Source organism: Sphaeramia orbicularis, chromosome 2 (genome assembly GCF_902148855.1).
Source record: "Sphaeramia orbicularis chromosome 2, fSphaOr1.1, whole genome shotgun sequence".
NCBI lineage: Eukaryota > Metazoa > Chordata > Actinopteri > Kurtiformes > Apogonidae > Sphaeramia > Sphaeramia orbicularis.
Window position 1 is genome coordinate 13,962,457 of NC_043958.1, and position 26,229 is coordinate 13,988,685.

The 26,229-nt window shown below is 38.2% G+C and overlaps 1 protein-coding gene and 1 long non-coding RNA gene across 2 annotated transcripts in view; one reads left to right on the forward strand and one right to left on the reverse strand.

Moving 5' to 3' along the window:
• The window catches only part of LOC115435660 (neural cell adhesion molecule 2-like), a 410,900-nt gene extending 389,099 nt beyond the window's left edge, over positions 1-21,801 (forward strand). The window contains 2 exon segments of the mRNA XM_030158227.1: positions 2,565-2,772; positions 19,537-21,801. Of these exon segments, the coding sequence (XP_030014087.1) occupies positions 2,565-2,772; positions 19,537-19,651 (323 nt within the window). The 3' untranslated portion in view covers positions 19,652-21,801.
• On the reverse strand, positions 11,512-25,850 carry LOC115435670 (uncharacterized). Its single transcript, XR_003937725.1, has 3 exons — positions 25,714-25,850; positions 24,230-24,236; positions 11,512-11,521 (listed from the first exon to the last, which is right to left on the reverse strand). It is a non-coding gene; the product is annotated as an uncharacterized LOC115435670 (long non-coding RNA).
• Between the last annotated feature and the right edge of the window lie 379 nt (positions 25,851-26,229).

Consider the following 26,229-nt stretch of genomic DNA (forward strand, 5'->3'; position numbering starts at 1 on the left):
GAAAGGAACAAAAAGAACCTATATACCTTATGGCTGTTCAGTTGAGCAATTTGTGACCCTAATAGCCATGCAATCAGTATGATGACTACTCACACAAATACCAGATGCTTTGAAGTGTTCTTATGTAGTAAGTCACTTCCAGACAACAAAATTGAAGCCTGTTTGCCTAAATGTGGTGCTTTTTCTTTTCACAGCAAAGCTCTCATTGGTCCTCTTGGTCCAATAACTGACCACATGTGGTCTCAGAAAGTAAAGCTGCATGTGGTCAGTTATTAGGTCTCTGCTTTGGGGGGATTTTAGATTTATTTTTTGTTTCAGAAAATCCAAAAATGATTTTTGCACATTCATTTTTAACCATGATAAAGAAAAACACCCTGTTTTTCATTTCATAGTTGTATTCACTTTTGATTTTTCTATTTTAATCTCTTAATACCCAAGCTTTGATTTTGGATGTGTTGTTAATTTCTCTAAGGTATTTGGAATCTGATATAATATGATAACTCATTGTTGAGGTTGATTGCACTGTATAATATCAGCATGTAACAACACATAAAACTGTTTATTTCTACGCCTGAACATGGATGTGATGTGCAAAGACATCACTTTGAACGTTGTATTCATTTCTTTCTGCAGTGCATCTTACTTTTCAGTATGACATGTGCAACTTCCCAGAATTTGTTAATTGTAAATTATTGTAAAAGTCCCAAAGTCGCCACAGACTTATTTGTGAATTAAGAGCACACGTCAACATTTCTGTGATTTAAGACATTTTGGAGGATGCACTGACAATAATGATTGTACATTTTGACAGATGTTTTGGTGTCATTTGAAGGAGGCTCATAATACTACATAAGATGAAGCCTGGTTCACAATAAAAAAGATGATGAGATGAGATGGATAACATTCAAGGCAGTTTGCAGTCATGGGCATTTTTTCTGTTTTATACAGTATCTTACTAATCGTCAGCATTGACCTTCATGTCCCTATTCATGAGGTAATACTATTCTGGCTTGAAAAGGGGTTTATTTTATATTAGTATTGTTATATTTGTTATTCAGGACTTAAAATAGTTTACACTGAATACTTTTATAGTTTGTCAAATGTGAGAGAAGATTATAATAGCCACACTCTCCCAGGATGTAAAATGGATGAAAAACAATGTCTTTTTCTCAAATATTCAGTTTATTCGAGAATTGTCTAAGGATAAACCAAAGAGTGGTTGCCACTGCAGTCAGCTCAGATTTACTTCGTTTTCCACACAGGAAGGAGGAGGGTTTTGTGAACCAGTGGAGACGACACCTTTATATTAATGTACGGCGTCCCTGTTTAGCTCGCACCCACATAAGAGCCTTCTAAAGTAGGAAAGTTGATTCAGTCTCGCTCCTCCATCGTTGATTACCCCTGGCAAGCTATGACCTCCAGCCGTCAGCACAGATTGTACAATAGATGTTCAGTTTTTGCTGGAGCCAGGCTCACTTAAGGGCACAGGTCTGTGAGAAGAGTGCCCACGGGAAGCCTACTTCATAGCACCGCCTTCATTTTCTCATTACATACAATTGAAACAGGTCCTGCTGCTGGGTTCCAACAGTGGAGAGAGCGCTCTGTGTTTTAGAGCTCAGAGCGCTGACCGCTCTGAGAGACACATTTTCAACTTTTAGCTGAAAATTCCGATTTTGCTTCCCACATGAGCCCGCTAAGTGCTGCAAGCTACAAAATAAGAGGTGTCCTGTGGGCACGGGGGCCGAAGCATTAGTATGTTAGTGCTGACGTGTGCTTCCTTGAGATACAGTTTGGTACACTGCAGCTGAAAAGTGTACACGAAGTTTGGTATCTGTGGAACCAGAAATGTTGACAGATGGAGCATGATAGAGAATTCAGATGCGAAGCCTGAGGGCACAAGTAAAAAAATGTGTGTTGTATAGCGTCAGGTCTATAAAACAAAAGCTCAGTTTTGTCAAAGGCCCAAAGATGTCTTAAGGTTGACATACAAGGCTGCAATCTTGTGATATTACTAACAAATCCCCAAATAAAGCCCTTTCCCTCCTGTAACAGAGTACATAGGCCTCCTTTTCCTCATTTATTTTAGTCTTTGAACATTTTTTTTTCCTATTGACTGTGTTTAGAAAGACTTGGCGGTGCTCAAATTGATTTGTTTTGGATGAGATTTGGTGGATTCACTCTAATAATTGAGATCCTCCGCTGAGGATTGCGTGTTGTCCAGGCGTTGTGGATTAGGACTTATCTAAGGAATTCACTGACCTTCAGTTGGTTTTGAAAGTAACCACAGGAAAAGTTTTCAGGGTTGATTCTGATTTCACATTTACTGCTGCATCCTTCAGGTGTTGCTGAAGTGAGAACTCTGACCTCCACCCAGGGGGGTGGGTTTCACCTCAGCAGGTATCCGACCTGAGGATAGGTCCTTGAGTGAGACAGTGAATCCCACCAGCTGACGTGACGCAGCTCTACACCTGACCCTGACCTCTGTCTGTGTGTTAGAGAAATTGCTAACAGTGTTTTTCTCCTTGTTGTGTTTGTGTGTCTGTGTGTGTGTTTCACTGCCTTAGCAGAATCCCTGTTCAGCGGCCTGGGGCTGGGGGCGGTGGTGGGCCTCGGCCTGGGAGCGTTGCTGCTGCTCCTCGTACTGGTGGACGTCAGCTGCTTCTTCCTGCGTCACTGCGGCCTGCTGATGTGCATCACACGCACACTGTGCAGCAAGAAAACAGCCACCAGTGGCAAGGGCAAAGAAATAGAGGAGGGCAAGGCCGCATACCTGTGAGTCAGTCCATGTTTTGATAGACTGTTTTTATAGCTATTTTAACTCCTGTTTTAAAGTCTGTGTAAAGCAGGGATAAATATTTGTTTTGGGTTTGTCACTCCAAAGAAAATGTGTTATTGCCAACCCAGCCAAAATTCAATGATTAAATATTTTGAACATCACCAAGTTTATAAATTTAGGCTTCAAAACCGTGAAAAAAGTAAGCAGCTTGGAAACTAAACCATATAGTCTACTACTTTTGGGAGCTGGTCCCTCCTTAGATAATTTCATTTCCAATCATACTCTTTTGCTGCTGTCAGTCAGCAGAGAAGTGTTGTTTTTTGGCTAGGTCATTGTAAATGAGAACTGGTTCTCAATTGACCTACCTTGTTAAATAAAGACAAATAAGTTGTAACTAAGTAAAAAAGGAAGGAATATAGTAAGGAAAGATTTTTGCCAAAAAATTGACAAGGGGTTCTATACATCGAAATCCCTCTACAAGCTGTTATGGATGTAGGAAACCACAACAGTTGTAAGCTTAGAAAAGGAATTGACTAATGTCAACAAATGAAAAAACTCCAGACTCCGCCAGAAACACACAAGCACACACAAAAGTCTACACTATAATGAGAATATTTTCACTACCTTTCCTTCACATAGCCCTTTTCTGTGAAACGTAAACTGCTACACATGATACATTACTGCATTAGCTGTGTTTCTATAAAATGGCAAGCAAATTTGAAAATGATCTATTGAAAAGTTGTAAAAAAAAAAAAAGAAAAAAAAAGAAAAAGAAAAGAAAAGAAAAGAAAAGAAGTGCAAAACATGTGCATTTCCATAAACTGATGTGAAGTGAATAATGTAGACTGCATTGTGTTACCAGTAGGTGGCAGTGGAGGCTACATTACACATGGCTCAATTAAACAGAGAAGAAGTAGAGTATTTTGTTGTTTTCAATCTTAAATTGACATTAGGTCTGTTCATAGAAACACACCTACTGTTTGGTGTCAACCAGTATTCTTGTCTGCTGTTCTATATTGGGATGTGCAGCTTTTGCCGAATACCTCTACCCTCCTTTTTTCTGTCATTCATACAAATTATTCCATCCAAGCAAGTAGGCAGTCTTTATTACTACCAACTCTTTCCACATTTTCAGTAAGTATTTTCTGACTTGTTAATCAATATAATATAATTTGCTTTACACAGACTTTAAAGGCTCTGGTTACTTTAGCAACTTCGCAGATGTATCAATGTCTGTCAGTCACCAGGCCATTCATGCTTGCAGAGGGAGCATCTGCTGTGGGTGTATCTTGACGCTTGTGGGTACATTGCGTCACAGAACTTGTTTTTTTTATACATATATATATGTAATCAATTTACCAATCAGAGTCTGTATCTGCTGGTCTAAAATCCAAAGAGGTCCATACAAATCTTTTCAATAAAGTCAAAATATCTGGTCCAAAACATTATTAACACTGGTAACTTTAGAAAGATCTTATTAAATGTTTCCCTGAATTAGGTCTTTGTTAACATTCCTACCATTTACCTAAGGATTAGACTTCTTTCTCTCAAAGTGTCAGCTTTTTTTGTGCTCTCAATTATTTTGCAGAAGTAATTCTCACCTTTTAAACCAATGTTCAATAGCAGACTGAAACTCTTCAAGTCATGTACAGCCTACATTTTGAACAGAATCCTCTCAAACAAATGAGAAAAGAAGACTTCTTTTTACCATTTAGGTACACCTACAACAGCAGCCCAACCACCTTTTCAACCACAGTATGTCTCTGATAATGTCTTTTTCACTAACATTAGTCAGTGCCTTTCATACAGTGCAGTGAGTTCACTTTTGAAGTAGTTCATTTGCATGTGTCACACGTGTAAATATCTGTTATGCATGTATAAATGTATCTGTGTTCTCTCTGACAGTGTGTGCTCTCATGTTTTCTCTGTGTTTTTCTTTCCAGTGCATGTCAGTAGTCTGAGTGACCCCACAGAGAATGCATGCATGTGTAGATCTAACATATTTTTTCCTCTCATCACACAGCGCTCAATTTAAAAGCCCACCCCCGTGAAATTCATAGCACAATCGATTTTCAGATTTCGTCTCAGTACTATTTTACTTGGGGTTCTAGCCAAAGCAGGGCTTTATGAAACAGCACCCACAGAGTCTGATTCATTGGCCTCAGTGGTACCATTTTTGTGTTAAATCTGTCAGTGTGCCAATCCGGTGTCTGCTGAAAAGAAGGATCCAGGGAGAGGGCATGGAAAAAGAAAGAAGGGGGTGGATTGGGGGAGGAAGAGTGGGGGGGGGTGGTGTCTGACTGACTTTTGCTGAGTCACTAAGCTCACAGAGCTGGAGGGCTGAGTGACTGCCTGCCCGGACTGCATGGACCGTCTACCTCAGCTTTATGTCAGAGGCTGCACTGTAGCAGCAACTCACACAGGCATTTACAGGCTGTGTGGAGCTGTGTGTTACTGTTCCCACTCAAAACGGCTATATTAGACTTGATAATTTAGCACCAGCATATCTCAAACCCAAAACAGTGCCACAGACGTACAGTATGGAGCTGCACTTCACATAAAGAGCAGCAGAATGGTTCACAATGATCCCAAAGGCAAACAGGAGCCCTATATTTCTTTAACAATGTGGCTTTTATCATTTATCCATTATTCAGAACATTTTATTATATTGGCCTAAAGAGCTTAATGTCAGCTGTAATATGCAACATTTCTGTATTAAAATGTCTCAGAAAGACTAAGCCTTGTGCATTTACATTATATGAAATGTTTCCAACATCTTCTAATTCAGGGAAAATGTGTAATTTTATTTCATTTAATTGCCCGTCGTATGTCCTTTATGGGGATTTACACTAAAATCTGGATAGGGTATAACAACAAAATAGTTACATTTCCCATCACCATCATGACTCAAGAACAGACTTAGTGGATGAGCTCATGGTAAATTCTATTTTACTGGCATAGTAAAATGATGGACATCATAAAAAGTATTATTTGACAGCCTTGATAGTGTAACACATAGGCTATAAAACAAAAAAAAAAGATGGACATTGAAATGTTGTTCCCTCCTACTGTGTAAAAATTATTTAAAGACCACAACTGGTCACTATATCTATCAACATTTGCCAATGTTTTTTGATGAAATACATTATAAAGAACAAACTGATCAGAAAGATGATGATTTGGTTAAAAAAAAAAAAAAAAAAAAAAATCTGCTCCTTAAATCTACCTAAAATGTCCAAAATGTCATTTGAGGAAAATGTTATTGGATGGGTTCTGTGAGTTTAAGTTTTGTTGATGTCTCACTGAATATCAGGAAGGTGGTTGGATTTATAAACTATACTGCAGCCAGCTGTTGGTTTCAAATTTTAAGTATTCTCACATCGTTAATTGTGTAAACAGTCTACGGTGTAACTTATAGTTGATCTCCAAAATCCAACATGGTGGAAATCAAAGCCTTCTATTTACAATAAGATCAATGGATACTTGTTAATGGAGCCATAATTTAAAGCTAGGCCACCTGTCAGAGCATCACAAATAAATGAACTTGGACAACAGCAAAATATTCTCAGACTGAATGTTAAATATTTAGTCTGTAGGATATGGAAGCCACCATCTAGTGGCTGTCAGTGGTATTACACTTTATTGTGATAACATTTATATTGGCTTCAATTGGAGTTGTGGTCCTTTGTTCAAGCTTATATTTTTGTACCTAAATGTTCTCAAGAGTTCATGTAAATAAAAAGTCAAATTAAACTAATTAATTTCACAGAACTTTTATAGCAATAACAACACAGTGGTACCAGCAAACATGTTTTTCAATGGTAAACATTTTCCTCAGTTGCAATGGCACAAAATGGATGTGTTTTTGAATGAAGAAGTGATACAAGAGTCTACACTTCAGTAAGACTAGACTAGACTCCAAAGTCTGTAGTGGGCAAATCTGACCCTGAATACATTAAATTTGGTCTCGTGATGGCAGGTAGTGATTAGCAGAATATTTAATTTGGTCATTGTAGCTGACAGCAGCAGAACACATGTATAGCTCACTTTTTGTCAAATTGATGATGTTTTCCTAATTTCCTTGCATGTTTTTTTTTGTCTTTTTTTTTTTTTTGAGCTGACTCTCTGGGCCACAGTAGTTGCTAATTTAACATCTGAAGCTTTAGTCATTTCAGCATCAGAGCTGTTACTTTAATGACAAGGTAGATGATACAAACTGTTCTAAACTTGTGACACCACAGTGTAGTAAATGTCCACACAGTCCTGTAGAGTTTGTGTAGATCTCTGAGCAACTTTTCAGGTGCTCAGGTGGATTTTTGCATTTTTTTTATTATACAGATTATACATACAGTCATTTTTGGGCTTGATAGAACAATTTCAGACACATTTTTTGCACGATGGAAGCTTGTGTTTCGGTATCCCTGGGTGTTAATAGGGAACTGGATACATAACTGATAAGAATGATGGCAAAAACAAGCCCTCCGCTGTATTAAAATTGAATTTTTCTTTGAGCCAGTGCGGACAGCCTGAAGTTCTGCAGCCGTAATCCATACCCTGAGTCATACCACTGAGCCGCATTGAGTGTAATGAGATAATGCTTCAGATAATACAAAGCTCAGACACTCCTACTGAGTTCACAGGAAGTCAATAGTGCAAGTCTGAAGGTGCTGAGGGGTAATAAGTTGTAAAGACTTGCAACCCCTTGCAACAATATCAATAATGCTATCAATAAGAATGCATGCGGTGATGAAAAGCACAGGGTGAGTTTAAATGAGTAAGGTGGTAAACGCACAGACCAGACACTGAGATTTTGTGCACAAGAGGCCCCTTTAGAGTCAAAAGAGCAATCAGAAAGCAATGTCACAGTGCTGGTGTGGCAGCTCTGACTCATGGGACTAGTTTAAGACACTTACGTTTGTGAGTCGTTGCTGCCAGACAGTAGATGAACATTCTTTTGTCTCCACTTGTTGTTGGAGCTGAACAGCGGTGGCCAGCAGCCAGGTACCCCCTGTTAACCCATACAGACCCAAACATCCTCCGTCGACCAAAACCATCTACTGATGTAAACTGTTTAATACCTGTTGATCCACTAATTCTATCAGTACATGTAAAAAATTGTTGTAAAATGCAGTTTGTCATCTTTTCATGGTCATCAGATATGACCCATTTGGATGTTCAGAGGCTCCGTAGTGAACGTGGAAACACTGTCATCTTTTACAACATTGATTCACCAGTAAAACCCATGGAGTTGGATCAATGGCAGTGGATGGACACACTGGGTTTATGTTCAGTTAATGATAGATTTTGCTGAAAAAGTCACCTTTTCTTCAATGTTCTCTGTTTCTGATATAATAACCTTTGAATTTACTCAGAGCTGTTATGAACATCTACATGATCAATGAATTAAATGTAGAAAAATACCAGATTTTTACTGAAGAAACACAAAATAAAGAGGATATTATTACAAAGAATAGTGATCAATCACTTACGAAAGGTTAAATTTAGAGAATATTCATTTGCAAACCACCACAAAAGTAGCACTGGGTTTTTATGGGTTAAGAGAGAGGCTTCAACTCCTAGGTAGGACACACTGGCTTTGCAGCTGCCTCAGGAAAAGGTGAAACACTTGGACTCATTCACTGTGGATCTGTTGACTTTAAAAGTCAACGTTACTCTTCAGCTCTTCAGCTGTGCTTTGTCAGCAGGCAGAAACAACTTGATTCTGGACAGGTTTACAAAGATACAACTAAGAGCCAGATCTGATTCCATCTCTGCTGTTCAGCTTTCAGCCAATCAGTGAGCCAAAAGTAAATTTGTGCATCTTTTAGTGTTTAATATGTTTATTGAAGTTTAACCCACAAAGACCTGGAGCTACTTTTGTAACACGTACCAAATTACTTTTTCTCTTTATTTAACCTTTCTTAAGTGATTTAACACAATTTATTATAATATTATTCTCTATGTTTTGCTTTTTTTCAGTGAAAATCAGATATTTTCCTATATTTAATTCACTGATCATGTAGATGTTCATCAAAGCTCAGTTTAAGGTTGAGGGTTATTCTATCAAAAACAGAGAAAACTGAAGAAAAAATAACTTTGTCTCCATCCACTGTCATTGATCCAACTCCATGGGTTTTACTGATAAGTCAGTGTTGTAGAAAATTACATTGTTTCCATATTCACTACGAAACCTCTGAATGTCCAAATGGGTCATGGCTGATGACCATGAAAAGACGACAAACTATTTTACACCAATTATTTCAATGTTTTAATAGGTTTAATGGTTTAGAAGTCATTAAACATTTTAGATCAGTAGATGATTTTGGTCGATGGTGGATGTTTGGATCTTTATGGGTTAAACAATAACGTACAAAAATACACAACAACAACAAAAGCTTAAAAGAAAAACAAATAATAAACAAAAATCTCACCCCACACAAATACAAACTCCCCATCCCCACTGTCACTTTCAGAAAAAGAAAAGGACAATTTGTAAAACACAAATATATAGACCTTCAGGAAGCAAATCAGCCAGAATATTATGTAGAGATTCATTCTTGTACCTTTGTCGATGATTGGTTAAAGAAAGTTAAAAAAGGCCTCCACACCTGAATGAGCTGCTTTTCAAAACCTTTCATCACAAATCTAATTTTCTGCAGTTTAAGATGAAATAGTATGTTTTTAATCCAATGTGAGATTTTTGCATATTTTTAGCCTCCCACAAAACACGAGTCACTGTGTAACGTCTCAGCTCAGTAAATAATAAATGCGTCATTACCACAGTGATAGTGAAGTCTTAAAATTAAACCCTGGAAAATGTAAAAATGGCATCAGATGTTTTGCTTTTTTGCTTTGGAAGATGCCCTCTCCCCTCCAAAAGATAAACCCCGGCTTTGGAGTATACTGGACACATGATGAGTATCTGGAGAATTACAAAATGTGACTAAAAATAGTGGCAGAAATTCACAATTAACCAGCTGACAGTGAATTGTTTGGCTTTTACAGAGACATTACATTACTGACAGATGGACAGATGTATTCTGTGATTATTGTGTGTGAAATACGTGTGAGGCTGTAGATGAGGCTCCCCCTATTAAGACATACAGCAGACAGTGGAATGAAAATGTCCTTATTTAGAGAACTGAACCTTTTGATAGCCCATAAACACTTACAGGGTCACTGTCTATACATTTACAATGGGTGATAGAGAAGGAATGCTGTTCAAGCAGACAAGTAACTTTCTCAGGTCTTCAGGTTCAGACAGACGAACCATGCATTCACAGCAACCTCCAGGAGGAATCTGTAGAATACATGAACAGACTCCTGCCCCTAACAGTCTTAGAATATGGATTAGGTCATTAAAATTTAATCTAGATAGACCTTTCACATAAAAAAGAAGTTAAAAAATGACAAAAAATTATTAATTTTATGTTGTAAATTACTTTATAATTATACTAATTGAATTCTGCTTTTGCACAAATGTTGATACATGTGTAGCTGTACACTGAGATTGTTTGGAAGAAGAAGACGGATCCATTAAGCTACTTGGTCATGATCCCTTTGAGTCTGTTTTCAATGGTGGGGTATTGCTGGAGAATCAAATTGAAGTCCTTTGACATCAGAAATGGAGAGCATGTCCAGGGTAGCGTTGTTTAGTAGGCAAAAGCTTCAGAGAGAGATGGTTGAAAATTAGTTGAATTACACAGTTTTTACATTTTCCCCTTTTCCTTTTTTATTTTAGCCCTCCCCAACTATTTTTCTAACTCTAATTAAGTCATTTTTATGCATAATCCTCAATATTAATTCATTTATTCATTCATTGATATTCTGTAAACGCTTATTTCCCTGCAGGGTCACAGGGGGGCATGAGCATATCCCAGCTTACACTGGGGGAAGGCAGGGCGTGCTGGTAGTTCATGGCAAGGCCCTTAATCTAAACAAAACACAGCATTGTGTAGAAGTCTGTCGGAGACCCTGCATATTAAAACATGCAGGGTGTCATATGTACATATGTCCGATGCATGTGTCAAACATGATGCCCTGAACATGTGTCAACGCAACGAGGTGGGAATCAGAATGCGTAGAAGTTTCCAAAACATCTATAGGTTTGTGGGCTAATATTACCAACGACTACTGTTATTACTGACTCCATCTTAGTTTTTGGCCCCAGAGGGATCAGAGGTTTGAGACTTTTTAAGAGGAAGGGGTGAAAATTAGTGACTTCTTGAAAACAGCAGCCATATCAGGAAAATTTAGTTGCAGTTTTAATGGACACAGTTGCATAATGTATAAACACATAAATTTGTGGGCGAGCTGTACGGCTGCATTACAATAACATATTCATGCAAACAGCTAATGTGGCAGACAGATCAGGTGGAATTAGGTTTCTTTGACAGTCTTGTTACAGTAACTTCATTGCACTTCATAGACCTATTTATTTGGGAAAGAAAGTATAAATTTATCATATTCATTAAAAAGGTGTCTTGAAAGTGTGACTCAGCAGGTGAGTCAGCTGCCAATCAGAGTCTTCTATGAGCCCTAAAATCTCATTATTACAGCAATAATGCCTTAACACCCTACAGTGCACTCAATGCAGGGTCCTAATAAAGTGAATGACACCTTAATGTCTCATGGAAAAAAATCATCTGCCTTGAATTTCTAGAGAAAAGCTGTTGTTTTTTTGTGTGGGAATCAGTTAGAGCCCGGTTCTTCTGGAGCTGACATTCAGCAACCATCAGTTTGATTCTGCTTTAAAATGCTTGTGCATTGGCTTCAGTTTCAAGCTGTGGTTGTTGCCCCTTGGCTGCACACGTAGACTGTATAAAAGAAGGCTGCACATCATTTTAGACATACAGAGACTGCTGATTGTCCACAGTTTTAGGAGAGGAGGCAGTGTGTGTGTTGGTGCCATGCTGAGAGCACTCACATTTAAAATTCTGGGATGGCAAGCTCAGATGTCTGACATTTAATTAAATGTGATTTTGCAGTACTTCGTCTTAACTCCAGAGCAAACAAAACACCGGAATCTCCTGTGAAGCTGAAAGGCTTTTGACTGAGCACACCTGACTTTGTAAAAGGGAGAAGAAAACATACATCCTGGAGTTTTGGTACATTTCCTGTATTGTCTTCACACAGTCATGCAAACAAGCTGATGTGTGCCACTGTTCAAGTAACAAGCTATTTGATCCCTGTCTGAACAAAGTCCAGCAGCTTTGTGTCCTTGACCACAACTTCCCTCATTGTAAGAGACCCTGGATGGCAGCTATGATAAAATATGCTGGCTGGAATAATCAATGTAAATGTAAAGATGCAGATAAGAATGTAAACAAATGCCCCTGGGATGTAGTTTGGTTCAGTCCATGGGCCACCTATTTTATCTTAGTGAAAAGCAGCCATTCCAGTCAGCCTTTATGGCCTCACATAGATGGCCTTGTGCTTAATTAACGTCAGCAGAGGAACGAACAAGTCGGTCCTGCTGCGCTTTGGTGTCTCTTAGAAGCTTACAGATTACAAATACATATCTGCGGTGCATACACACTGTTATCTCCCCGGCCCACCACGAGGTGCTCACAGCTGCAGGCTTTCACAGTATAATCAAAGAGCCCTGTCAAAAGCCATTAGCGTTTGTGTTTGCTTTGTTTTCCAAATATTGTTTTAAATGCACTTTCCGAGTGCATGTGTGTGTACATGTCTTGGGTACATGTGTTCAGTGTGCAGGGATGGGAGTCTTTTCAGGTGGAAAACCCAAATAGAAAGATGCACTAGTTGTGGAAAGATCCACATCTTAATTAACTCTGACCCCAGTAATTTATTGCAGGTCTGACCATACAGACCAATCCCATGGGCAAAATTACAAACAAAGCAAGATCATTGAAACACATCCTGCGATAGAGAACAGTCGTCCCATCCATTTTCAGGATATCTTTTAATTATTTGGCCTTTTTTTGTGCAAACTAGAACCAGCTGTCCTTTTAGCTGGTAAAACTGGGTGACAGTTTGGTATAGTGTATAAAAAATCTACCAAACAGAAATAGAATAGAAATAGAAACAGAAATATAACTCAGTGAGGAATTAAGAGCTTACAGAGAACCTAGAGACACTTATTTATAGATACAGTATGTTTACAGTAGTACATTCACACCATGAAGTGTCAAGTAACAAAGTACAAATACTTTGTCACCTTACTTAAGTAGAAATTTTGGTTATCTATACTCCTTACATTTTCACGCAATTATCAGTACTTTCTACTCCTTACATTTTAAAAATATCCTCGTAACTCCCATTTCATTTCAGCTTGTTTTCATTCCGGCTTGTCACTGTTCAAATAAAATAACACTATCTAGATAAATCGTCCCATCTGGATAGAGTGAGTTTGATTGTGATTAGATGAGAAGTAAAAACATATACCATTCCGACACCCTAATGGTGTGTACTCAATCCATCACACCAGAATTTTTGCCCCATTCCAATACTTATAGACAACAAGTCATCATATCTACCGCTCCATGAAACACCTGAATGTTCAGTAGGACACATATATGGTTCTTTAATACATTTGAATTGTACTAAAATGCGTTCATTTTCAATGGGCATTTATATGGCTGAAACAGGTAGCTTAGTGCATCCCCAATTTTTCTGGGGAGGTGGGGTAGTGCACCATAGGCCCCTGTGGCACGGCCTAAGCTTTTGTCCTAATGGCATTTTTTTCCCTTGTATTTACTTTGTATATACATTTCAGTAGTTTTCAGTAGTTTTGAAACCAGAACTTTTATACTTTTACATAAGTAAAAAGCTTCAACTTCTACAGTAGTCTTTTTAAACCCTAGTAGCTATACTTCTACTTGAGTAATCAATGTGGATTCTTTTGACACCTCTGTTTACACCCTATACAGGAGGCAATGGGAGATTCATTTGATAAAAACAAAACATTTGCTGTTTATTCGTAGTGTCAGGAAAAAAACAGACAATGGCTCATATCACATGAGAGATCCTTTGCTGGGTTGACTGCCTTGAAGTGTCACAAAGGTGTCACTTCCATCAGATATTTCACACAGTTCACAGTGTTGTGGTGAGGTTGATGTAGCTCTCATTAAGACCTGCTACATCCTTTTTATTCCACAACTTTGAACGCTTGATTCTGATTGATTAATGATGACATCCTACAGACTTATTTCTATGGCTATGTCCACACTTAATATGAATTTGTTATGACATGTTTATATACCTCTGACCCTGTGTTATAATCAAATCTCCAAGGTTGTGTTGTAATGTGGATGGACAGAAACAGACTTTTGCTTGGTGACAGACACATATTCTCTTTCTGATTGGGTTGTTTCAATAATTTCTCCTTCCCTGAACCCTCACGTCTCTTTCATGTGACCCTTTGCACAGAAAAATAGAATGTCGTCCTTGAGTAGTAGCTGTTAACAGTTGCTTAACATAACACAATTATGATCGTTTCTGTCCTTGTTGCCTCTGCTCTAGGCTTTGTGAGTTGAGTTCTCTGTTTTATTGGGAGCAATAAGCAGCAATAGCCATGTCCTTGTCACGTGATATGTATTTCCAAGCTTGTTGTCGTGCTTGGAGATTATTTCTGAGACTTTGTTTCAGAAATGCAAATGTGGACTAACAGTGCATTAGAGGGGTTATAGCCTATAGATATAGTGCCAGATCTTCCCCAATCTCAGGAGTTCATTTTTAAATCAATCGGAGAATTTTAATGTCATTGCTGTTGAATTATTGATGTCTACAGTAGGAAACCATGCACTAAGCAGGATAATGGACAGTGAGCTGCACTGATGGTTTACTTTGCTGTACATTAGCACTTGCTTTGTCAATGATGTTTTGTTTGAGTGACACTAAAGAGTAAAAAAGTTGCATACTTTCCCTTATGTTGACAAAACTTTACCATATGAGCATAAGTCCTATGTGGGTTTGCAAGAAGTTAATGAGACATGAAATTAGCTCCACTGTGCAGGAACCCCAGCATCCACCAATCAACCAATGGGGAACCGCCTCTGGCCAATTTCAGTAGTTGGCCTTATTAAGTACAGTATCTCACAGAGCAACTGATTTACATTCATGACGTGACTCTGGGAAACTGGGTGGAGATCCACCCTGTCCAGTATCCAGTAAACAATCAGTATGATTATTTAAATCACAGACAATTAACATATTCACTTCAGTGTCATATTTATCTTTTATCATATTTGTCACCTCTTTCCTCCTTGGTGTCTATAAAAATACAGGAAGTTCCTCATCGCACTTAGTGTTTGTTTTCTGACACTTTTGATTAACTCTGGTCCACACTCAAGCATAAAAAAACACAATAATGCACAAATAGCAGAAGAAGAAGACGTCTGATCTGAGCTAGAAATAGTGTACTCTATTGAGATGACCTGATCCCTCTATGAATATGAACATTTCAGAGGGTAATAAAAACACAACCATTACTCATTTTGCACAATTATACTCTAATGAAAACCATTTTTATTTGTATTAATTGTGAGCACTGTATCCTATTTATGTACTCTCCCTAAGTCTTAAACCCTGGCCCTTTATGATAGTGAACAAGCAGAATTATACAGAATGTATTTTTATATTAACCCTTTCATGCACGAATTATGACAACCATAGTCAAGATTTTTTTCTTTCTTCTTGTTTTTATCCCCCCTTAGGCATGAAAAAAAAAGCAATTGAGTGTTTTTTTTATGAAGTTACAAAAATGTCCATGCATTTAATTTTTGAAGTAAAGAAACATGTTTAAAACCCAATATCAGAAAGTGAGATAAAAACGAAAGAAAAGATTTTAGTCCTACTAATCTGATGTTTTCTCACATTTTAACATATTCTGCTGCTAGTTATTACTCACTTCATGGAGATAATATGCAAAAAAAAAAAAAACTTTTTGTCTAACAAATAACAATTGATTTACACTAAAACATGTTACTGCAGATCAGGTTTATCAAGAACAGCAAAGTTACAGTAATGGGATGAATTGCAGTGTATGGGATGATGTATATGCGTCCACTGTGTTGGCTGATATGAACTAAAACAACAAAACCCATGAATATACAAGAGAACAACTGTAGAATAGCTGTCCACTGTAGTGACCACTATGCATGAAAGGGTTAAAGGCATTATGTATAAAGTCAGGAATTTGGCAATAATAATAATCCCTCTCATTCAAGTGTGCAGTGCAGTATTTTAATTTATGATTTAGAATAGCTGTGATAACCATCCAAAAATAGCACAATTATAACAATCATAATAATATCTGTCTTTTATGGCTTTGTTTACATTATATCTAGCTTCATCGACCACTGCTGCTCTTGCTCCCTTCTTGACCAGGACAAGGCAGGGACTCTGAATTGTGTGCCAGAAACTTGAAATATTTTAAAAATGTCATTTTTTTTTAAGACGGAAAAAGACGGGATCAAGTGGAGTGTTCAATCCATGAGCTTTAGTGTTTCAGGCAAAATAATGAACATATGGTGAATGAAAAATGGATAATACCAACACAACAAATTCAGAAGCAGCACAATGTTGTGAGCTCAGTATCAAGTCAGCTGAAGTGTATTTGCGCTTCATATTGATCATCTTAAAGTGCACCGAGCTGGATCTGCTTTGTTTGTTTGCAACCTCTTTCCTAATCTCTTGTTAGAATCTTCAAAAAACACCAACACTGAACAAAATATGAGGAATAGTGCACGGATGACATGTCCACTGGTGAGGACACCAAAGTCCTGGTCCTTATTGGTTTCCCTTATTAAATCTATACCATTTTCAGACGATCCACTGTAGGAGAAAGGATTTGGAGCCTTTGATCTGGAAAAAAAAAGATCAGCAATTCAATATTTACTCACATTTTTGCTGCATTCTGTGTTCATTGTTATCCATGTTTTTGGTTGTCCGGGAATGAAAACAGGCTTCTTCCTGAGGACAAATTGCCTTGAGATGTCCCCTGTTGAATTTTCAGCTTGGGGATTTATTTTTAAAATGTAACTACAAAAGATAGACAACAGTTCATTTCACACTGGTGTGTGCATTGTACATATTTTACTTTGAATGTGTCCCTGCTGAGTTCTCTGTAAGTGCTTTTTGGTTAGCAAATACATAAAATGGACACTTCAACTTCTAACAAAGCTCAGGGTAAGAAAGAGGCATGAAAAGATTACAGATGTGTATATTCACAGCAAGCTGCCTATTATATAGAGCATATTGGATTTAGCCTTGTACCATTGTGGTTTCAGCCAAACGTCTGGGCCATGCTGAACGTCAAATAATGAATGAATGTATGAAAAATAGCAACATTAATCATTAAAAGGAAACACATATTCTACATTATAATACATATTACAAATTGCCACTCTTTAAATCACGCTATGTCAGTGTATTCTATTATAGACTATATTTGTTGCATTAGGATAAGGACATCTTTGTGCTGGATCAGAAGATAAATGTTCCCATACATCATGTGAGTGAACACAAGTATGTTAGGAACATTACATCCTTCTGCTGAATGACTCTCTGGATGAACAGGAGGGAGGCAGTCACTCAGACAGCTCATAAGTAATAACATGGGCATGTATATTTTATTTTCCCCACAAAATTAATGAAATCAGAAGCAGATGCTGATGTTATTCAGGTCGACACAGAAAAATGGGAACAGAGCTCAACCTGAGGAAAAAAAAAAACTGTTGAAGCACCCAGCCGAGGAAACAGAATAATGTGCAACCATGACTGACAGGACGGCAAAATACAGGTACATTCAGAGACGGGTTTTTCGGAGGTGTCGTCTTGGTTTTTAGAGGCCTAATGACCACATTTGGGGGAGGTGGGGAAAAATGAAAGGTTAAGTCAAAGATACTCTACTAAAAGAACTGTAATCTCTCGACGCCAATGATATCAAATGTTCACTTCCTGTCTCTTAAGTGGTTGAGGTCAGAGGGTTTGAGAACGTGGATGGAAGAAAGTAAAAAGGTCTAAATAATAATAGTAAAAATAATAATAATACCCTAATAGCATGCTTTTAATGGGTAACTAGTATTTTTTATCATAATTATCATTCACTTCATTTTAAACCAGTTTTTTCCTCATTTAGATGAGATGTTTGACACAAGATCTCATGAGAGTTCAGCGTTGACACAGACGTCAGTATCAAGCAAAATTAGTTTTCTAGTTTCCTCTTTATCTGTGCGTCTGAGAAATGTCTTAATGTCAGAATATTCACAAGATATGGGACCACTTTTGGGGTGAAAGAATTGATTGAAATCTGCAAATCCCATTCATTTCTCTCAGGATGAATGGGACAGAAAATAGCTGTAGTCCTAAAAGGGGCGGGGCTGTGCAGAAACCATGTGACACTGAGACAGGAAGTGACTCTCCAGGGAACAGTCTTGTTTCCCCAAATCACGTTGGGTTAAATTGTGCAGGCTAATGCTTATACCAACTTACAGAGGACACCAACTGCACTGTCAAACAGCAAATATTAAGTTAAATGCTGCAAAGTAATTTCACCTTCTAATAAATGTTAACTATTGCATTTGACAACATTGAAGTGATCCTTGCTTCATGTGTAAACTCTCTAATAGTAGACCATATCCAAGGTCAAAGTATTATTAACATTAGCTAATGTAGTTTGAGTTATGCTACCTAGTGGAGGTGTAATTAACGTTAAACATCATGAAACAACTGAAGAAAAATAAGTTTTATTCCTTAAAAACAAGCAGTAAAAATCAAATGCAGCAGACGAACAAGGTGTCAAACATATGTGTCAACCCTACAAAAGCAGGTATCGAAGCCTTTTATTAGCCTTAAAAGTCCTTTATTGAACAAGACATTTCAAAAGGATCAGTTGTACACTTATTAGAGGATCCAAATAAAACAAGTGAGACCAGAATGATGATTAAAATAAATGAACTGAGTTTGTATTTCAAGAGTGCAGATGACTTTTAAATGGGAGTGAGTGGAATGTCTCCAGCATCTTATTGAGTGCATTATACACAGTTTCAGTGAGTCAAGTATACCTTTAATATTTATTTTATGCTGTTATTACTACAGGATCTTTATAAGAACTAAAGTTGTTCTTTTTCTGGCAGTTCAAAAACAGTTGGAGGTTAACAAACATCATCCACCTGTACAATCATACTCTTGTAACATGGCAAATGTGTGCTTTTTTAAAAAATAATAATCACGGCAGGGTTTTTTTTTTTTCTTTTGCTCACAAGAATTTGACAAGTGCCTGGGAATAAATAGAAGACAAGCTGAGAGGCTGCTCAGTGTTTCAGACCAGATATAATGTATTTGTCCAGCTATTCAACCTAAAAATATATGAATTTAAGTCATTTATTATTCTCCCTTTGTGCAGCCCTTTGGAGGCTCTTATATTTAACGTCTCCGCTGCCTTTTCACTTCAATTAAATTCTGTCTTTATTAATCCCAATGGAGGCGACTCATTCAAACACCAAAAGGTCTACAAAGGTGCTTATTGGTGGGCTTTAAAGCAGGGAGGTAGACATTCTGTGGAGAAAACCATTAAGCCCACACTCTCTCATTTACTTGTAATTTAGCTGGCTTTCACTGTCTGTGCCTGTTTCATTTAAAAACACCTAGGTGGTCACTCTTGAGTGTGTGCTTGCTCATGGTAATTATATGTGTGCGTTAAAAGTTGCTGTAATTGCCAAGTTTTACAATACATATGATCTGCATATCTCACATCCATCTGTGATTTTTTTTTTTCTGTCCCTTATTTGCTACAGGAAGCTACCGCTGAAGGAAGAAAATGGAAAAGAGTCTCTCAAGCCAGATACAATTGAAATCAAAGTGCACAGTGACAACAGCATCCACACAAAGCCCGACGACAGCAAAGCGTAAAAAGGGATGGTCCCCTCACCACCAAAAGAACATTCGGATCACGAGACCAAAACCCAGAGAAACTACAACACTGGAAAATAGTGGAGTAAAATACCATATCTGTTTATAACTATGCCCCAATGAATGGCATGTGTAAATATAAATAATAGAGAGAAAATAGAAAGGAAGAAAGGGTCAACCTTTTTAGACACCCTGATTGATCAGTGTATCATGTTCTTACAAACATGGCATCAGTGGAAGGCTTTTCAGTGATTGATTGTATATTCTTTTTCTCTGACTTTCGTTTTTTTTGTTTTTTTGTTTTTTTTTTGTCTCCTCATCGCTGTTGTTCTTCTTATGATGCTTTCTGTCATTTTGTTTTTTAGTTTACAACCCACATCAGACTCTCATGCAGATCCAATCACATACCAGTCACAAATATAGGGCAAAGCTTGTACGCGATTGTGCCGCTGAGCTCACAATGCTCTCGCTTTTTTTTTTTATGCCAGAGCAAATGCAAGGGCCAACCCTCGCCCACCACTGGATATAATTTAAACCCAGTCGCCTGTTTCCATGCCTGAGTGTTAAGACTACTACCTTTATATGCCTTTAATAGCCAAGCTAGGTGTCTAGCTAATGAGAGGCAAATGCTGAAGTGGCTTTTGGAGCTGAAGGTAAACAACTCTTAATGAGAGTTAAGGCACCATAGCTGGAGAAAAAAACACAGGTTAGAGGAGAATTTATTTCCAGTAACATTTCAGTGGTGAGGAATTGAATTAACCAGGACCTAAATGATAAATGTGAAGAAGAATTTGGACATAATGAACCATCTTTGAAGGGCTATCAAACTGTAGTTTGTGTTGCGAGAAAACAAACTTGCTAAAACGAGCAAAACACAAAAATTGGTAAGGAAGAGAGGAAAAAGTCTACGGTTCAACTCGGTAGCAAACAGCACTGATGTCATTGTTAGAAAAAGCCTTTTGTATTGAATCTTGCTCTTCAGCTGTTACATTCTTAAACTATATGTGCATAAATCTCCATTTGTGTTCAGACCACATACAATATACAGTACACTGTTGCCAGAGGTGACCTGCACTGCAAGCTAATTTCCGCTTTACAACACGAGTAATGAAAAATGTAATGTCTTTGTGTCAAAATGCCCTGAATGGTGTGATGTAATCGTCGCCGTCTGTGAATGCAGGAAGAACAGTGAACGGTAGGGCTCAAGGCATGGGAACAAACATATGGACGAGAAATTATTCAAGCCAACACGTGTATGTTTTAATTAATGGGAAACATCAGTTTCACTGTCACTGTCTCAGATTTGCCTCCGAAGCATTTGTTTTAGTTCGTTTTTAGATTTTGGGCTGATCTCTCTAATGTTGTCATGTGTTGTACATAGGTGAAAAAAAAGAATATTTTACAGAGCTTTTATGTAAATATACCCAAAAGGATGTGTCTTTTTTCAAATGCAACAGGCTTGGCTATTTTTTTTTTCCTTTTATGCTCAGATGAAGTTGACAAAATGCTGTTTTTTTCTGTTGTGTTTTGGTCTAAAGTTCAGTGATGGTGTAATATTGCTTTTTCATTCGCTTTCCCGTGGAAAAAAAATACCCATGCCCTGCAGCTATTTCACAGCATTTCAAAGGAGGCAGTAATTACAGCATTAGTGTGCCTTCTCTTATTTATTTTTTTCCTCCTACCACTTGCAGCCTGGTGCCATTCCAGGTGAGTGTAGACCATCGAATGAATTCTTGATCTTTACTGTTTTTGCCCACATGAAAAAAAAGGTGTCAGAAGATAGAATTGTATTGTGATGCTGTGAATTCTGGGAAATGTAGTCGTAGGATTGTGGGTGGTAGATGACACTGGACAAAAACAATGTGTGTAGTACAGTGAAAATGTAGAATTTAAAGGTTCACTGTGTAAGTTGTGAGGACGTCTAGTGGTGCAGTTTCAGGATGCAGTCAACTGGAAACCCCTTGCCTCACCCTCCCACTGAAAATCTCAGATTGCTCAGTAGCAACAGCAGTAGTAGAGTAAGAGTTGAGGGAATATTAACTGTAGTCCACACTCAACATAGTAGGATGACAGCTGCTGGAAAACATAAAGAAGAGATTCATTGAGCTACTGTAGAAACATGACAGTTCATGGTATTACTCTGACAAAAACCCAGCCATTCTTATTTTCAGGTGATTGTACTGCAATGAAATAATTCTGAGAATTATATTCCATTTCTAGCCCTGCAATGAACTGGTGACATGTCCAGGGTGAACCCTGCCTTCGCCCATAAGTAGCTGGGGTAGGCTCCAGCGACCCTCGTGACCCTAGTGAGGATAAAGCGGGTTCAGAAAATGAATGAGTGAATGAATATTCCATTTCTGCAGGTAAATCCCTGTAATCTTACACATTGAACCTTTAAGGTCATGAGTGTGTGTGTGTATGTGTGTGTGCATATATGCTTAGGTGGGTTGATGCACTTAATTGTCGACATGAATGAGGTTGCATGTATGTCTGTTGAATGTATCTGCACACCTTTGTTTACATCACTGTGTGTGTGTTTCCATTTAGATTTTCTTTTCCCCATAAAATGAAAGTATCAGTTAAAGATAATATTCAGAAATACGTCAAATTAAAGTCGAGTCGAGAACTTTTCTTTTGCTGTAATTTATTTATCATTTATTATCTATTTAAATTAATGCCTATGATTAAGAACACTTTCTGACTGTATGCTGTGATTTGCAGCTTTGAAAGTTGTATATGTCAGGGTGACGACGTTCTGGGTGTGTGTGTACGGCCGTAAAATTCACTCGTGTTTCTCTTTGGATGTAGAAAAGTCAACTGGAGCTCTCACAGTGAGTTGGAGCGTGTGCTCTGATAGCTAAAACCTGATTACGTAGTAGTTCTCGACAGTGATTAATTCCCCAGGCTGCAGCACTCCACGCATTTGTCTGCAGGACCCCCTCCGAACCCCACCCCTCTTTTGCCACCATCCCCTCCCCTCAACACACTCTGCTATCCCTGCCTCTCAGACTCCATTGGTTTTTATCTCAGCCCTCGTAGCACTGACTTTGTTTTCTTCACGGTGAGCTCTTGTACCTTGCATATCTCAAGTGGATGGTCCTGCCATGGAGTGGTTTCGCTGCCTGTTATGACAACTGTAAATATGGGAGCACAGTGCCTGGAGGCTATACGATTTGTACATGTTCTTTTGTATTTGAATATGAGCCTAAATCCCAAACCCCCCCACCCCCCACCCTTCTCTTCGTCTCCTTCCCCTTTCTGTCTCCACCACCACACCTCGGTCCTTATCTTCTGTGGGGGGTTAAACAGGTGTGTTTGAGCTCAGTGTACAGTATATGTCCTCTTTGTCCACCCCCCTCCCCCTCCCCTCTGGACTGTCCCCGCTGAGTGTGCTTTGTGCAGGAGGTGGGAACTATTGATGTCTCTCTGTACGTACCTGTGGAACACTTGTGACTCCTGTCATTTGCCGCTGTAAATAAACATGTCCTGGTAGAAGAAAGTGAGATATTGTGATTCATGTGCTTTCGGTTTCCCTTCTCCAGCTGAAAAGTTCATGTCCTGGCAGGTCATAGAAGTGTTTTTGAGCAGCTGTTGCCATCTAAAGTAATAATGCGGTGTACAATTATGGCTTTCGCGTTTGATTTTAAAGTAGTTGCTCCAATTTTCAAGATAAAACTAGGTTTTTGAAAAGCGCTGGCAAATAGATGGGTTATTAAAAACTATCCACATTTGTCTGATATAAAAACATGTTATGTTTTTGCACTGCAGTCATGCAATTATAAATGTGCCGTTAAAAAAGGTTAAAGAAACACAACAGAAGCTATTTTCAGTGGCTGGTTTCAACTTTATAACACTGATGTCATGTTGTGTGTGATAAAATGCAACAATGTAATAATATAATATCAAATGAAAAGCAATTACTGAATTTCAGAATATGTTTTTAGAACACTGGCATATTTGCAGTGTCTGATTAAATAGATCTATTCTGAGTTGACTACACTTTTTTTTTTAAATAAATAACATGTCTACTAAGTAAACATCTACAGACAGATTAGCAGTGTTTTCATAAAGTGTTAAGTGAATTTGAAGTGAATTTTTTGAAAAGGTGTAATAAAATGTGAACTGTGTTTTTCCACAGAATACGGAGCGAATAATCTAGGCAGCTTTGTTTCACCAAAGGTAATGCAGAAGGCCACATTACACAGAAACAAAACAGTGAATACTGACTATTCATGAACGACGCAGAAGAATGATTTGTTTTCATCAATTTAATGAACCTGTTGAGGTAGATATGTTTTAAAACTTTATTAGAATATGTTGAAAGATGCAGCAAACAGCTCCATTTCTTTTTATGTGCATTTACTTTCTTGTTGGGAAAAAAGACAAAACCTATGTGAATTTCCATTGTCATTTTCATAATAAAAAGTATAACACCTTCATTTCATTGAAAACATAAAGGCTTTTGTCTCACTGTAAGTGAATAAGAATATGGTTTTGTAGAAAAAAAACTACGTAAAATTCATTAAAGAGGAAATAGTCATTAGGTCAGAAATGTAGTCAACATTTAAGGATGACTAATTTTCTTGGCAAACATCAGTCTTGGTTTCCCACGACGGCATGTACAACATAGAAGACTCAGTTTTGGTTCTTTTGGCCTTCTACAGTGGCAGAAGAAGAAATGGAGTTGAACACAAACTTCACATATGCACACAAACAACTTCCAATCTTACATATTTAATCCAATAAGAGCATTTATCAGCAGTTGTTCCACAGCTCCATTTAATACTTTGTTCTGATGGTCAGTCATGGTTCTGTACGGTGTGTTATTTCTATGTAGCAGACTGTAGCTATAAATAACAGACTGTTGCTATGTCACACGCAGTTCCAATGAAGAAACCTGGCAGAATTTTCATTTTTAAAAAGCAGTTTATTCTTCGTAAGGAGCCATGTAACGAGAGGCATAATGAACAGCGAGACGGTGCTTATCAAGACAAAACTCCAACTTTCAGAAGGAGTTTTGAACAATTACCAACTCACTCTCTATTATCTCTTACATTGCAGAATATATTTGTCCCCAAGAAAGAACTTACATGTTTACTTGCCAGTCTTGTGAAATAATTGCTGACTGATAATATAACATGATCAACTGATGCTGATTGTTTTAAAATGACATTTATTTGGCAGATTAACCAGCATATCTATCATATGCACCAGTGCTTGCTACACCTTTTCAGCCCAAGACCGAAAAGAGAAGTTTTGTGTCTTCTTGGGACCCAAACTCTGACAAACTCAACATGAATTGCCACAGATCTGGATCTCTTGGGTCCTGCTGAGGTAAACATTTACAGACTTTTACAGAGCACACTTTGCTTCATTTTTTATTAGGAAAATTAATTCACAACACAGGGGAGGAAGTCCTGCCTCAGGTGGAGGAGTTTAAGTATCTCAGGATCTTGTTCACGAGTGAGGGTAGGATGGAGGCAGATTGGGGTGGCATCTGCAGTGATGTGGACGCTAAAGCGGTCCATTGTGGTGAAGGTGAAGCTCTTGATTTACCGGTCAGTCTATGTTCCGACCCCCACCTGTGGTCATGAGCTCTGGGTCATGACCAAAAGAATAAGGTCATGAGTTCAAGCGGCCGAAATGAGTTTCCTGCGCAGGGTGGGCTCAGCCTTAGAGATAGGGTGAGGAGCTTGGACATCCAGGAGCGACTCAAGAGTAAAGCTGCTGCACCACCACATCGAGAGGAGCCAGTTGAGGTGGCACCCCGGAAGACCCGGCACACACTGGATGGATTTTATCTCTCTGCTGATCTGGATTCCCCCGGAGGAGCATGTGGAAGTGGCTGGGGAGGGGGCTCTCTGGGCCTCTTTGCTGAGGCTGCTGCCCCCGTGACCCAGACCCAGATAAGCGGATGAAGACGGTACAGTACGGTAATTCACATGCACTATTAACTAACAACAACAGCCAAACTGGTAATGTAACACACTGGCATTGTCCACCAAATCTGAAATTAATAACAAGTTAAAATCATTCTGGAATTGTGGGAGTTTGCAGACATACAGTGCTGTGCAAAAGTCTAAGGCCAACATTATGTTTGTTGGTTCAGTAAAGTTCTAATAACCACATATAGGCATTTCTCAGTCTCTGTATTTAGATCCAATCTGGATATATGCAAAGTATGTACAACAGTAACAGGAAAAAAAACAGCTTCTATAAAGAAAGTGGTCATATTCAATGTGACTTCCCTTAGTGTTTTTAACCCTTTTGTTCAGATAATGTGAGATTTACTGCATTCATTTTTGAATGTTTTATACCAGGTTTCATTCAACACGTCAGATGTTTCTGTTTGTGCTGCTTCTTGTCATGGGGTCAGAGGTCACAATAAATCGTGACTTTATCCCTTAGAACCCATTTAGTTCAGTTTTTTATGTATCTGTTAGGCTGTGCACATATATTTTCTTGTCGTATCTGAAGAAAAGAAAAGGAGAAATAAGTCTGTATGCTGATTTCAACCCAAGACTTTTGCACAGTACAGTATATATTTAAAATTTTAAAGCTAATGATTCAATGAT